This window comes from Phoca vitulina, unplaced genomic scaffold (genome assembly GCF_004348235.1).
Source record: "Phoca vitulina isolate PV1807 unplaced genomic scaffold, GSC_HSeal_1.0 scaffold19, whole genome shotgun sequence".
Lineage (NCBI taxonomy): Eukaryota > Metazoa > Chordata > Mammalia > Carnivora > Phocidae > Phoca > Phoca vitulina.
In genome coordinates this window covers 28,810,823-28,825,295 of record NW_022589722.1, presented here as the reverse complement: position 1 = coordinate 28,825,295, position 14,473 = coordinate 28,810,823, and the positions used below count along the sequence as shown (strand labels likewise).

The 14,473-nt window shown below is 53.4% G+C and overlaps 1 protein-coding gene across 4 annotated transcripts in view; it reads left to right on the top strand.

Annotated features, from left to right (window-relative positions):
• Positions 1-228: 228 nt before the first annotated feature.
• The window catches only part of TTLL1 (tubulin tyrosine ligase like 1), a 30,754-nt gene continuing 16,509 nt past the window's right edge, over positions 229-14,473 (top strand). For 2 of the 4 annotated variants that reach the window (XM_032416779.1, XM_032416776.1), the window contains exons 1-3: positions 229-345; positions 6,574-6,647; positions 9,096-9,212. In XM_032416779.1, the coding sequence (XP_032272670.1) occupies positions 9,100-9,212 (113 nt within the window). In that variant the 5' untranslated portion in view covers positions 229-345; positions 6,574-6,647; positions 9,096-9,099. Of the gene's footprint in view, positions 346-6,573; positions 6,666-8,107; positions 8,442-9,095; positions 9,213-14,473 lie in introns of those variants that run through there. The other 2 variants (XM_032416777.1, XM_032416778.1) reach the window with 2 other exon arrangements.

The following is a 14,473-nucleotide window of genomic DNA, read 5'->3' as shown; positions in this document are numbered from 1 at the left end:
CCTCGACCTTTCTCGACCTCATTTCTGGGCCCCGAAGGCTGCGAGCCTCCCGGGGATGAACGGTCGGCTCTCCCTAGGAGCCCCGCGCGCTGCCCGATGAGCGGGAGGCTTAGAGACAAACCGGGAAAATGTGACCCCGGAAGCAGTCGCGCGCCAGCGGCCGCGTCTTCGGTTGCCAGAGCACCGCCCCGGAAGTACAGCTCGGCGCGCGGCGAGCCGGTCCGCGGGGCTGCGGGTGGAGTCCTCCTGCCGGCGCCGGAGTGGGGCTGGAGGCGGGGCCGGGGCGCGGCGCGGGGCCGCCCTGCTCCGCGCTGCTCGGCGCTGCTCGGCGCTCTGCGCCCACAGGTGAGGCCCCGCCGCCGAGGCCGCCTCCCCCGACGAGGGTGTGGGCGGTCCTGGGTGGGCGAGTGCGCATGCGCGAGCGAGGGTGCGCGGCCGCGACCGTGTGGTTCAGGTGCTGCTGGCCGGACCCGCGCCCTCCGGGAAGCCTGCGCTGACCACTGTGCCCCTGCTTTTCCTTCGAGTTCCTGTGACTTTCCCTGTGCTGCCCGCTCGTTGTAATTGCGTTCTGACCGATACTGGTTATCCCAGAATTTCATCGTTCCTAGGCTTCTCCCATTCATTTGCAGTCTGTATTGTTTCTAAGGGCATCTTTTGCAGGGTGCGGTGTACCTGCGGCGACAGCTCTGGTTAGGAGACGGATTCGTGTCCCCCGCCCTGCTTGCCCTTCTCTGCGGCGTTGGACCCGGGCATCTCTCCTCCCTGTTTGTCAGTCAAAGGGGGCGGGAGGCGGAGGTAGCCGAGCACCCCATAGAGCAGCCGGGGCGTTACAGGGGGCTCGTTCTAGAAGTAAGAGTATCGTATTGTTGTAAGCAGGTTCGGGTTTGCAGAGAGGTTCTTTGGTCACGAAAACATGTAATGAGCACATTTCAGTGCTGGGTTGTGGCAATTAACAAAGAGATTGGTCTTGCTCTGCGCCCATGGAATCACAAGCAGGGCTAAATAGTTGCCGTAGAGCATGGCACTGTCTCCCAGTGGGGTGCGGAGATAGATGGTGGCGATCCCGCTGTGCCGAAGTCCTCATTGACACTATTATTATTATTTTTTCTTTAAAGATGGTACTGTTTCCATTGCAAGGAAGACTAGCTGGAAAGGAACCGAAATGCCCTAGAATCCTGACCTAGCTGGGACTTTGTTGAAAGTGATAGTGACCAAAGTGTTTGGGGGTAGTGGGGATGGGGACAGAGAGGGCTCTCATTTTCTGTGACTGGACCCAGAAAAGTGCATTCACTCTATGAATGTAACTTCTTCCCTCTGCTTGCTGTTTCTCCTGAAAGGTTGTCCTGGCTTTTGTCAGGGAGTAGGCGTAACTCCGGGAAGTGAAAGGCCTTTTGGCAAAGTTCTGTCCTCCTGGGGTTGTGGGTACGGATATTCCGGAGATGCTCCCTCACTCAGTGGAGATCCGCTAAACTCCAGATCTCCTAATTCAGGCCCCCGGAAAAACTGTGGAAGTCTGGGGGTGTTTGTGTACCGCTTTCTCTCGCCGGCAGCTCTGACGGCCTCTGTAGGGCTGGGCCGTGCCTGATTCACTGCTTGGCACGAACAACCCTTGTTTGATTGTATGTGGAGGGAATCCACCTCTTTATTTTTGTTAATTCATCAGATATTGATGAGCACCTGCCATTATTAGATGCTATTCTGGATGCTGGGGGTTCAGTAGGCAATAATGCAGAACAACATTTTTGCTCTCCTGACGTGAGATATGTGTGTCAAAGACAGGTAATCACGAGGGAACCAAATACATGAACTAGATCAGTTCTTCTCAGACTTGAGCAAGGGTAAGAATCTCACCCGAGAGCTTGTTAAGATGCAGATTCCTGGGCCCCGCTCCCAAAGAGTCTGAGAGTGTGCATCTGTGTAGGGGTTGGGGGAAGTGCAAGAGTTTGTTTGTTTGTTTGTTTGTTTAAGATTTTATTTATTTAGTTGAGAGAGACAGAGACAGGGAGAGAGAACAGGAGCAGGGAGGAGAGGGAGAAGCAGGCTCCTCACCGAGCTGGGAGCCCGGTGTGGGACTTGATCCCAGGGCTCTGGGATCATGACCTGAGCCAAAGGCAGGCGCTTAACAGACTGAGCCACCCAGGCACCCAAGAATTTGTATTTCTAACGAGCTCCAGGTGATGCTGGTGCTGTGGGTTGATGGGCCATGCTTTGAGTTGGCGCTGGACTAAACAGTCGTGTGCAGCCTGAGTGCCCTGGAGAAGTAAAGTGTGATGAGTGGGGAGCAGTGAGCTTGGCATTGGGAAAGCCACTCTGAAGAGCTGACCTTTGAGAAGGGGCCAGATGTGGGGGAGAGCAAAGCCTTAAGACAGGATGCAGCTTGGTGGGTGTGAGGAGCTGAAAGGCGGCCCGGAGCTGAAGAGGGCTGATGGGTGGGGAGGGTGCAGGAGACGAAGCCCTAGAGGTGATGGGGAGCCCTGATCATGTGGGGTCCACCTTGTAGGTAATGGGCAGACTGATGGTTTTATTCTGGGGGCAATGGAAGCTCCTGGAGGCTTATGAGCAGGGTGACATGATTTGCTTTGTGCGTGTGAGAGGGTCAGTCTGCTGCTAGGCAAAGAATGGGTGCCGTGGGGTGAGGATGGCGCTAAGGAAACCAGCGGAGTCTGCTGGGGTCGTCCAGGATTATGGGGACGCTGGGGAGAGACACAGATAGATCTGGAATCTTCTGGAGTAGACCTGGCACAATCTGCTGCTAGATGAATTAATAGTCACTTCCCCCTCAGGACCACAGTTGAGCTTTGTTGGATTGTTAAGGCACCTTGCTGCCGGGGCTTCCAGCTTGTTAAATGACTGTCTTGTCTCCCTGGATCAAGACTGTCCACGAGCACCTCGTCCCAGGTGGCTTCACGTCTCTTGTCGCCGAGTGGGTGGGTGAGAAGCTAGGCTGTCGAAGCACAAACACCGAGGGCCATCCCCGTGGAAACCTGTCCTCAAGCTTATGAAGGTCCCGCCCACCAGCCCCAGGAGGGGGACCCACATCGCGTTCTGAACATAGCCAGCTGCCTGCTTTGAGAATGCCTTTCCCCGGCTGACGGACCTCAGGTGGTGACAGCCCACTGGGATTCGAGCACAGTCAGCATGACAGCACACAACTAACTCTGTTTCTCTAGGTTAGGTTTTATGACGCTCAGTTTTGGTTTTTTAACTTTTTTTTCAAATTTTTATTTATTCTAGTTCGTTAACATACTGTGTAATATTGGGTGCAGGAGTAGAATTCAGTGGCTCATCAGTTACATACAACACCCAGTGCTTATCACAAGTGCCCTCCTTCATCCCCATCGCCCATCTAGCCCGTCCCCTACCTCCCTCCAGCAACCCTCAGTGTGTCTCCATCGTTAAGAGCTCTTATGGTTTGTTTCCCTCTCTCTTCTCTCCCCCTTCCTGTATGTTCACCTGGTTTGTTGTTGTTCACTTGTTTTGTTTCTTAAATTCCACATACGAGTGAAATCATATAGTATTTGTCCTTCTCTGACTGACTTATTTTGCTTAGCATAATACCCTCCAGTTCCATCCACATTGTTGCAAATGGCAAGCTTTCATTATTTGGCAGAGAGAGAGAGAGAGAGAGTACAAGCAGGGGAGGGGCAGGCAGAGGGAGAGGCAGGCAGAGGGAGAAGCAGGCTCCCCGCTGAGCAGAGAGCCTGACATGGGGCTTGATCCCAGGACAGGACCCTGGATCTTGATCTGAGCTGAAAGCAGACGCTTAACCGACTGAGCCACCCAGGCGCCCCATATCCCACATCTTCTTTATTCCTTCATATAATGCTGAGTTTTGAAAGTAGTTGACTGAGGGCACCTGGGTGGCTCAGTCGGTTAAGCATCTGCCTTCAGCTCAGGTCATGATCTCAGGATCCTGGGATGGAGCCCCCTCATGGGGCTCCCTGCTCAGCGGGGAGTCTGCTTCTCCCTCTCCCTCTGTGCCCCCCCCCCTCAAATTAATAAATAAAATCTTAAAAAAAAGGAAAAGAAAGTAGGTGACCAAATGGCTTAACATTCAGTTCACGTGAACCCCATTAGAGCGGTAACCTACCAAGTTCATTACATGGTACTGCTAACCTCACTTCCCCCCCCCCCCCCCCCCCCCCGCCGGGCGTGACCCCAGACCAACCCAACCACAGCCAATGCTGTATTGGTTTGTCTAAGGGAAAGGGCTTAGTATTTCTTAGAGTTGGGAAGGAGTCAGCCCTGGCTTCTGTGCTGTGGGGATGGGCTAGCTGGTTCCTTTGTCTGTTCTGCAGACCATTTCTGAGCCCCCTCGCTGTGCCTGGCTCTGGCTGGGTGCTGGGGGACAGAGGCCGATCAGCCCACCCCCTGCCCTGCGGGGTAAACGGACAGTTGACAGAGTGTGGGAGGGAGGCAGCGTGGGTGCCCACAGGCTGCAGTCTGTGCTCTGCCTGTTACTCTTTGAGCCCCACTTTCTCCACGTGTAAATGGGGAGAATACCTGCCTACCGGCAGCATGTGAGCCAAAGGGATGTATGTAGCAGAGAAGAATATGCACAGACTGCCCCGCCCTGTGCCTGACGGATCCTAGTGCTTCATATAAGTGGTAGCTGTTGTTTGGGGTGGTAGTAGAAATATGGAATTACTTCCTCCTCGAGGGCGGGGCTGGACTACAGCACGGGGCCAGGAGCCGGGCAGGCCCACTGTAAGTAGGGGCTGAAGTGGAGGAGTGTGCGGGGCTGAATCGGGGAGAGCTTCAGGGCACCTCGGGGAAAGCTGATGTGCTTGTTTCAAGTCCACTGTGGTGCACCACGACCACACCTGCCTGACCTTGCAGTAATCTCACCCCTACTGTGGAGGCCCTGTGGCTCTCATTCCCACTTTTTTCCATGGGGGAAACGGAGGCCCCAAGAAAACTCTCGAGTTCCCACAGACGTGTGAGCAGGGGAAATGAACGAGTCTCCAGGCTTCAGGTGCAGAGTAACTGCTGTCCCTCCTTTGGCTCTGATGGGGCTGCCTTGTCATTGGTTCTCAGTGCTGGTTATCATGCTGGTTTGGTGCTTTTCTGGAAGGAGGTCCTTCGTCTCTTTAAAGGAGAGGTGGCCTTAGTTCATTTCTTTTTCTTCTTTTTTTTAATCATAAATAGCTGTCGGGGCGCCTGGGTGTCTCAGTCGTTGAGCGTCTGCCTTCAGCTCAGGTCATGATCCCGGGGTCCTGGGGTCGAGCCCCGCATCGGGCTCCCTGCTCCGCGGGAAGCCTGCTTCTCCCTCTCCCACTCCCCCTGCTTGTGTTCCCTCTCTCGCTGTGTCTCTCTCTGTCAAATAAATAAATAAAATCTTAAAAAAAAAATCATAAATAGCTGTTTTGTCCTTTTGCTCATCACTGTGCTGTCTCCCACATATATATTTAAAACTCTTTATGGGTGTAAATTTCTTTTCTTCTCGTGCCTAGGATGGTTATATCTTGTATTAGTTTCCTGGAGCTGTACTATAAAAAGTGCCATGAAGTGGGTGGCTCAGTGAGGCCAGAAGTCTGAAGTCAAGGTGTTGGCGGAGCCGTGCTCTCCGAAGAATCTAGGGAGGAGTCCTTGTCTCTTCTAGCTTGTGGTGGACCCAGACTTTTCTTGGCTTGTGGCTGCATAGCTCTCATCTCTGCCTTCATGTTCACGTGACCACCTTCCCTGTGTGTCTATGTGTCCCTGTGTCTAGATTTCCTTCTTCTTTTTTTTAAGTAATCTGTATGCCCAATGTAGGACTTGAACTCATGACCCTGAGATCAGGAGTCACATGCTATACCAACTGAGCCAGCCAGGCGCCCCTCAACATATCTTTTTTGGGGATACAGTTCAACCCATAACATTTACAGGGAAGTGACTCTTGAAAGCAGAGTCAGATTCAGAGGACTGACCCTTGGGGCCATGTGTGTTCCTTCACTTCTGCAAGGAGTAGGCATCGTTTGCTTCCCGTGTCCAGTGGGCTCAGTACTGGAGATAATGGGGCCGGCCAAATGGACTGTGAGCGTTGTTGCAAATGCTCACACCTAGATCTAGAAAGAGTCGGTGGGATGAGAAGGAAGGAGGTGATTAAGAGAGTCCTCACCTTGCACACTTACAGAAGGAAAGTAGACAAAGAACGAATATGCAAGGTAGGAAGTTCTGTGTGCCAGCAAAGATGGCAGGAGAGGTAATCAGAAGGTTCAGTGGAGGGAAAAGGCGATGAGAATGGCTTCCTGGGGGAGGTGGCCTTTGAATTGCACCTTTGTGATTGGCGGAGCTGGATGAGAAGCAGCGGGGAGAGCACCGCGGTTGTGCGTGCGTGCCGAACAGCGAGGAGGTGGGGTGTTCGGCTGAAGCAGGGGGCGTGTGAAGTGAAGGAGTGACAGGGAGGCCCCAGAAGTCCAGCGGGAGTCAAAAAGTAATAGAATTCAGTAATATTTATCACAATAAGAAAAGAACCTCAAGGCATCTTGTGGCACACTCTTGTTCGGCAGAAGACGCGGTTTTGCTGTGTTCCCAAACTGTCTCTCGGTCCTGTGCTTTGTGCATTTTGCCTGTGTGTTAATTCTGTTTTAGGTACGAACCCCAAGCAGGAGTCCCTGAAGCTGAAGCGAAATTGGCTGTGCCTGTTGGCTCCAGAAGTACCTATGGTGGGTCCAGCCTGAGAGGTTGGTTTTCTTAGCGCCCATGGTCCCAGATGGCGGAAGTGGGGGCGGGGGGGGGGCAGCAAGAAAACCTCACCTCAGAGGCTCCCGGTCGTGCTCCATAAAGTGAGGATGAGAGTATCTGCCCTCTCTGCCTTATTGGGTTCAGGGATCATAGCCGGGAAACATTTTCTGACTGTTAAAGCACGGCCCCTTTAGTGCCCCTGCTGGGTCACCCCGGGTGGCTCAGCGTCTTTGCCAGGTGGCCGTGCACTGAGATGTGGGATTTCAGACGTGGAGGGGGTGTGGGGGATGATGGTGGTGGTGTGGACATTGCCTGCTGGGGGGTGGTTCTCCCCCGAAATCCCCGAGTCTGCAGTTGGACTCTAGGGGGCAGAGTTGGAGCAGGATTGGGCAGGGCTGCCGGGCTGTGGGCGCTGAAGTCAGGTAGAGAAACAGTGAACTCGCTGCGGCTCCGCGGTGGGTTTGGACACTGGCTGGGGTTAGCTCGGTGAGGGGTGTGGGGTGACAGCGCGTGGGGATCCCGCTCCTGTGATGCTTCTCCCAGCATTTCTGTGAGGCAGCTGCTGACTTTCCACGTTAACAGCCTCGTATGGTTACAGGGCAACTTCTCGTTTTGCAGAGAGCGATTCTGTGTATTCCTTACCTTGATCGACCCCGTGGGCATGGGCATCATCCTGATGAAGGCCAGGTTCAGAGGGAGGCAGTGGACTGTGTGAAAAGAGGTGGCACTTCAGAGTAGGGTCACCCTGGCTCAAATCAGGGCTCCATGACTCCCTTCAGTCTGATTCTTTTTTTTTTTTTTTAAGATTTTATTTATTTATTTGACAGAGAGACAGAGAGAGAGGGAACACAAGCAGGGGGAGTGGGGGAGGGAGAAGCAGGATTCCTGCTGACCTGAGCAGGGAGCCCGATGTGGAGCTCGATCCCAGGACCCTGGGATCATGACCTGAGCCGAAGGCAGACACTTAACGACTGAGCCACCCAGGCGCCCCCGGTCTGATTCTTATAGGGGCTCTTAACTGTTGAGCCTCCGCTTCCAAATCCATAAAAGGGGGTGATTGCAACAGTAATACCAACTATTTCTTGAGTGCTTTCTATGTGCCAGACACTGTTCTCACTGTTCACTCATTTAATCCTCATTGTAACCCAGTGAGATGGGTAGCTCCTGTTGTTACAAATAAGGAAACAGAGGTTCAGAGAGGTTAAGTAACTTGCCCAGAGTCACACAGCTCGTGAGTTGTGGAACTGGGCCTCGAACTCAAGTCCCACCTCTACGACACTGCCTTTGCTGGGCAGGGCGAGGAGGCAGTGGGCTGATTTTGTGTGAAAGCTCCATGGGAGTGCCTTCTCTCTCCCTCTCCTGAGGCAAGGCAAACCTGGGTCCCCATCTTTTAACTTTCTCTAAGTCACACAGTGGTGCTGACAGGCCTGGGGCCATAGTCAGTCAGTCTGAATGGAGCATCTACCACATGCCGGGCGCAGTGCTAGGCCCTGGGCCCAGAGCAGCGAAGAAGAAAGCCAGCTCCCTGCCTCTGGCAGGGGCAGGGGTGCAGGAGTACCGAACGGCTGTGTACCGGGCCTGGAGTCAGGGAGGCTTTGTGGAGGAAGTAACAGTCCCTTATGCTGGCAGATGAGTGGGCAGCAGCTTTGCCAGGCCTTGAGGGAGGGGGAGTGCCACGGGCACAGACACCCACCCAGCATGTGCCAAGGCCCTGAGGCGGAGTGTGGGCAGACGAGTCCAGTGTGGCGAGAACACAGCAGGTGAAGGAGAAGCAGGTGAGGGCCAGGGGTCTGTGTGTCTTAAGTGCACTGGGGAGCCACGGAGGCTAGTAAACGGGAGTGATGTGGTCAGATAAACACTTAAAGGTCACCTGCACTTACAGAGAGTGACTTGGAGCAGGGCAGGGGAGGAAGCAGGGAGGTAGCGGCACTGGCCGGGAATGGGGGTGCTCACGTTGGGATAGGCTCCCACCCACCCTTCGGGAGCCAGCTCCAGGGCCCCCAGCTGAGGGCGGTCTTCCGCAGCTACCCTGCGTGGGCCACCCCCGGCCTCGGCTCTCACAGCCCAGGTGCTGCGCCTCTGCCTCGTGGCTCCTGTCACAATGGCCATGCCCATCGGGTGGTCCCTGTCTGATTGCTGCCTTCCCCCCAGTAGGCCAGGATTTCTTAGTCTTGGCACGGTTGACATTTTGGCCTGGGTGACTTGCTGTGGGGGGGGGGGGCGTCCCGTACGCTGTAGGGTGCTGGGCAGCATCGTGGCCTCTACTCACTAGATGCCGGAGGCATCCCAGCTGTGACAACAGATGACATGGCCAGATGTCTCAGCCAGATGGCTGAGAACCACGGCCCAGGCAGGTGGAGCTTGGGATATGCGAGGGGAAGTGTTTTGCTGTTGACATTTCCAAGCTCTAACAAGTTGACCTCTTCCAGGATTATGGCAGGAAAGGTGAAATGGGTCACTGATATCGAGAAGTCAGTGCTGATAAATAACTTTGAAAAGAGAGGATGGATCCAAGTGACGGAAAATGAAGACTGGAACTTTTACTGGTAAGTAGAGAAAGCAGGGTTTGCTTGTTCTTCCCGAAGCCTGCTTGTCAGTCTTGTGACTGCTGGCAGCCCAGGTGCAGCCTGTGTTCGAGAGGGGCGCCTCCCATTGCAGATCTTCCACCCCAAGGCTCCTCAGGAGCACACGACGAGAAAGCCCTTTGCTTGTCCACGTTGTGGAGCGTTCCCACACTCCCGTTTATCCGCCTGGCATCAGAAGTCCCGGGACGTTTCCGCACAAGCCGGCCTGGCTAAGACAGCCAGGGTTTGGGTGAGAAGCCAGAGCCCCCTCCGGTTGGCATTCTCAGTCAGTGCCTTTGCCCAGCGCCGGGGAAGGGGGCTATGGAGCGGGGTCTGTGCCTCCCTTCGCTTCCTCGGGTGCCGGTGGGACTGGTTAACAACAGCTGAAAAGCGAGTGACACGAGGAACAGGGAGGCAGGGCTCGGCACTGAGTCCCTGGCGGTGCTCCACCCAGTTGGAAACACGGGGGGTTGTCCTAGACTCCTGCCCCCGCCCTGCCTCCCCCCTCTTCATGGAGTGAGGTCCTGTGTCCTCCCTTGTCCAGGCCTGGGCTGTGCCCTGCCTCGGGGCGGCCTCCACCCTCTGGCAGTGTTATACGCCAAAACACAGCCTCCCATGGTTGCCTCTGCCATGCCCAGCCCTCTTCAGTTCCTGCACCCGGAGCACTGGGTGAATCTTTGAGGGAGGGGGAGCTGGTGGGTCTCTGGAAGCTTTTTTTTTTTTCTTTTAAGATTTTATTTATTTGTCAGAGAGAGAGCACAAGCAGGGGGAGCGGCAGGCAGAGGGAGAAGCAGGCTCCCCGCTGAGCAAGGAGCCCAGTGTGGAACTCGATCCCAGGACCCCGAGATCATGACCTCTGAGCTGAAGGCAGATGCTTAACTGACTGAGCCACCCAGGCGCCCCTGGAGGCTTTTTTACCCTATGCATCCGCACTGCCTGAGACCCGCTCCCCGCTGCTGCCCTGAGAAATGTTACTGGGCCTCTTTCCAGCCACTTCCTTCTCTCTCACGCCCGTGCAGCGGTCGGCACTTTTTCCCCTGTTGACCTTCTAAGACATTCTTGTTCTGCAGCTTTGTGAAGGCTGTGCTTTCTGCCCTCTCAGCCCAGGCTTGAGAGGTGCAATGCATCTGGCAGTTAGATGTGCAGACCCCGGAGCCAGGTCATGCCTGGCTTCCCAGCCTGGCTCTCCCACTGCTGTCTGTGTGGCCATTAGCAAAGGACTTGACCTTTCTCTGCAAATACGGTTGTTTGAAGTTTGAATGAGTCAGTAAAGCACAGAGCGTGGCATGTGATGGGTGCTCCGTAAGCATGGGCCGGCGCCGTCCTTCAGGCCCCAGCGCACGAGCTGCCTGCCCCGCCCGGAAGCCGCCTGTGTCTCTCCAGACGCCCAGCCTGCTTTCTCAGCTGTCATGCAGCGAATGCTGCGTGCCATGATTTGTGATTTCCCCGCCTGTGCCCTCATTAGGTGTGACTGCGAGCCTCCTGACAGTGGGGACCTTGTCTGGCTTACCCCAGCATCCCAGAGCCTGGTGCTCGGGTGCAGAGTAGACTGGCGTCCAGCTTCCATCTCCAGCAGTGATTGGAGGGATGACCCCTTCTTTGCTCCTGAGCAGTTTAATGTACCCGTGCTTTAAACCAAAACCTCATTTCCCTTGAGGAGCATGGAATGGCAGCAGAAAGCATTTATGGAGAAACGCAGCACCCGTGTGTGGTTTGGCATCACATTTATATTCTTCTCTACGGTAGAATGAAATAACACAGCCAGAGTTCTGCTTCCACAGGAGCTCCGAAAGAAAGGCTGAATAAGAGTGTTTTGTCAGGGTGCCTGGGTGGCTCAGTCGGTGAAGCGTCTGCCTTCGGCTCAGGTCATGATCTCGGGGTTCTGGGATCGAGCCCGGGGTTGGGCTCCCTGCTCAGCGGGGAGTCTGCTTGTCCCTCTGCCCTTACCCCCCTCTTGTGCTCGCTCGGGCGTGCTCTCTCTCTCTCAAATAAATAAAATCTTGAAATGTCATTTAAAAAAAAAAAAGTGTTTTGTACTTACTGCTTTGTGTCCCACGGCTCTGTGCCATGGGCTTAGCCAGCCCTCAGTCCTTTTGGCTTCTCTGATTAATCAATGCTTGGGAGGGTGCAGAGCGCCTCCCTCTTCATGCCACAGAAGAAGCATTTTGGAGCTAGTCTTAACGAGAGAGAGAGAGAAAAGAGTGGAACTGTATAACTTTGGATATTTGATCTCTTCAGAGCTCCTGTTTTAAGTGCTAAGCGTCCCATCAAGTCTTAACAATTGGTTAGGGTAAAAATACTGGCAACAACTAAATATTAAATGGTTATAGGGAAAGGTACCCATGTGAACCGGGTGGATTATGGTATAGTCATTAAAACAACTGTGACGGGCGCCTGGGTGGCTCAGTCGTTAGGCGTCTGCCTTCGGCTCAGGTCATGATCCCGGGGTCCTGGGATCGAGTCCCACATCGGGCTCCCTGCTCGGCGGGAGGCCTGCTTCTCCCTCTCCCACTCCCCTGCTTGTGTTCCCTCTCTCGCTGTGTCTCTCTCTGTCAAATAAATAAAATCTTTAAAAAAAAAAAAAAAACAACTGTGACAGTTCTAAAGCAATTTGGAAAATTGTATAAGAATAAATATAAAGAAAAACATATTATGAAACTGTATTTATGTTCTGCTCTCAGCTCGCGTACGGGCAGGAAGTAGGAGCAACGTGAAACACGAAAGCCATGGCTATCCTAGTGTGGGTATATTAGCTATCTGATGGCCAAACTGCTGGCATGTAATAGACACCACAAAACCCTGGGCTCGAAGCAACCATTTTCTTTTTCTTTTCTTTCTTTCTTTTTTTTTTTTTAAGATTTATTTATTTGAGAGAGAGAGAGCATGATCCAGGGGAGGGGCAGAGGGAGATGGAGAAGCAGGCTCCCCGATGTGGGGCTCGATCCCAGGACCTCGGGATCATGACCCGAACCAAAGGCGGACACTTAACCAACTGAGCCACCCAGGCACCCCTCGAAACAACCATTTTTATAGCACATGCGTTTTTAGGTTTGGCTCAGTGGTACTTTTAGATCAGCAGGACTTAGCTGATCCTGCCTGGGCTCACCTGTGCATCTGCTGTCACCTAGGGGGGTCAGCGGGGGCTCGTCTGCTCCTGGGTGCCCTTGGCTAGGACCACAGTGGCTTCTCTCCACAAAGCTGTCCCATCCCTCTAGCCAGCGAGCTTGGGCTCGCCCTCCTGCGGTGGCGAGGGTCCAGGAAGGAGGGCAGAAGCTCTGCAGGCCTTTCAGGGCTAGTCTCCAAGTGGCACACCATCGCTTCTGCCACATTTTTGGCCAAAGCGAAGCCAAAGTGAGACGTGTCTGGGCCCAGACCTTAAGAAACTAGCAGCTTCCCCTTCTTTTATGGGAACCCTCTGTGGGAGCCCCAAGCCGCTGTGTGAGAAGCCTGACTGCTGGGACTGTCTTGCTGGAGGAGCGTGTATAGGGGTTGTGTGTGGTGGTTGCAGCTAGGCCTGGCCTTCCAGCCATGCCCACCAAGGTGCCAGACATAGGAACGAGGCCTTCTTGGACCCTCCAGATTGGATCATACACTGAATACTCCCAAGTGGCCTCAGTCAGTGTCACATGGAGCAGAAGCATGCTCCCCTGAGCCCCGGTCCCAGTCTTGATCCACAAAACCATGAGATGTGATTCAGTGGTTGTTGTCTAAAGATGCTAACACGGGGCAATTTGCTTTGCAGTACTAGATACCCAGAATATGTCTCATCACATGACCTGAGGATGGCAGGAAACCAGCTCATTATTTTAAAAACCGATAAATAAAGGGAAAGAATCAAGCATTTCATTAGTCTTTCCTGTATGAACTGTTTTGGGTATCCAAATTGTTGATGAAGGGAAACTTCTCCTTGTAGACGTATTCCTGCTAATACACGAAGGAGAAATGAAAACATAGAAATATACCCATTTTGCCTCCATTAATGACATAGGAGTCTAGGCCTGCCCAGTACGAGAGCCACTGACCATAGGGCTGATGAGCACTTAAATGTGGCTGGTCCAAATGTAGATGTGCCCCCAAATCGACCTGCAGCTCTTAGGCCTTGTGGTCTGACTCCTGATTTACTGGCAGCATGTGGGGGGGTGGATAGGGAGGGGGCGCCAGTGTAGCCGTGCTAAGTAAGGAACATGTGAGGACCCCTGGAGGACCTGGAGGATGGGTGACCCAGGGTCTTCAACAAATAAATAACATAGAAAAAAAAAGGAGGGAAAATACAGATTGAAAGAGCCATGGGAGAGAGAACAGCGCATCAGAAGGTCTGGCCTTTATTTGCACAAGCTGTAAAAAATATTTATCAGGGGCGCCTGGGTGGCTCAGTCGTTAAGCGTCTGCCTTCGGCTCAGGTCATGATCTCGGGGTCCTGGGATCGAGCCCGGGGTTGGGCTCCCTGCTCAGCGGGGAGTCTGCTTGTCCCTCTGCCCCTTCCCCCCTCTTGTGCTCGCTCGGGCGTGCTCTCTCTCTCTCAAATAAATAAAATCTTGAAATGTCATTTAAAAAAAAAAAGTGTTTTGTACTTACTGCTTTGTGTCCCACGGCTCTGTGCCATGGGCTTAGCCAGCCCTCAGTCCTTTTGGCTTCTCTGATTACTCAATGCTTAGGAGGGTGCAGAGCGCCTCCCTCTTCATGCCACATAAGAAGCATTTTGGAGCTAGTCTTAACGAGAGAGAGAGAGAGAGAGAGAGAGAGAGAAAAGAGTGGAACTGTATAACTTTGGATATTTGATCTCTTCAGAGCTCCTGTTTTAAGCACTAAGCGTCCCATCAAGTCTTAACAATTGGTTAGGGTAAAAATACTGGCAATAACTAAATGTTAAATGGTTATAGGGAAAGGTACCCATGTGAACCGGGTGGATTATGGTATAGCCATTAAAACAACTGTGACAGTTCTAAAGCAATTTGGAAAATTGTATAAGAATAAATATAAAGGGGCGCCTGGGTGGCTCAGTCGTTAAGCGTCTGCCTTCGGCTCAGGTCATGGTCCCAGGGTCCTGGGATCAAGCCCCGAATCGGGCTCCCTGCTCCGCGGGAAGCCTGCTTCTCCCTCTCCCACTCCCCCTGCTTGTGTTCCCTCTCTCGCTGTGTCTCTCTCTGTCAAATAAATAAATAAAATCTTTAAAAAAAAAAAGAATAAATATAAAGAAAAACATATTGTGAAATTGTATGAGTGCCCAAAGGGTTTCTTTTGAT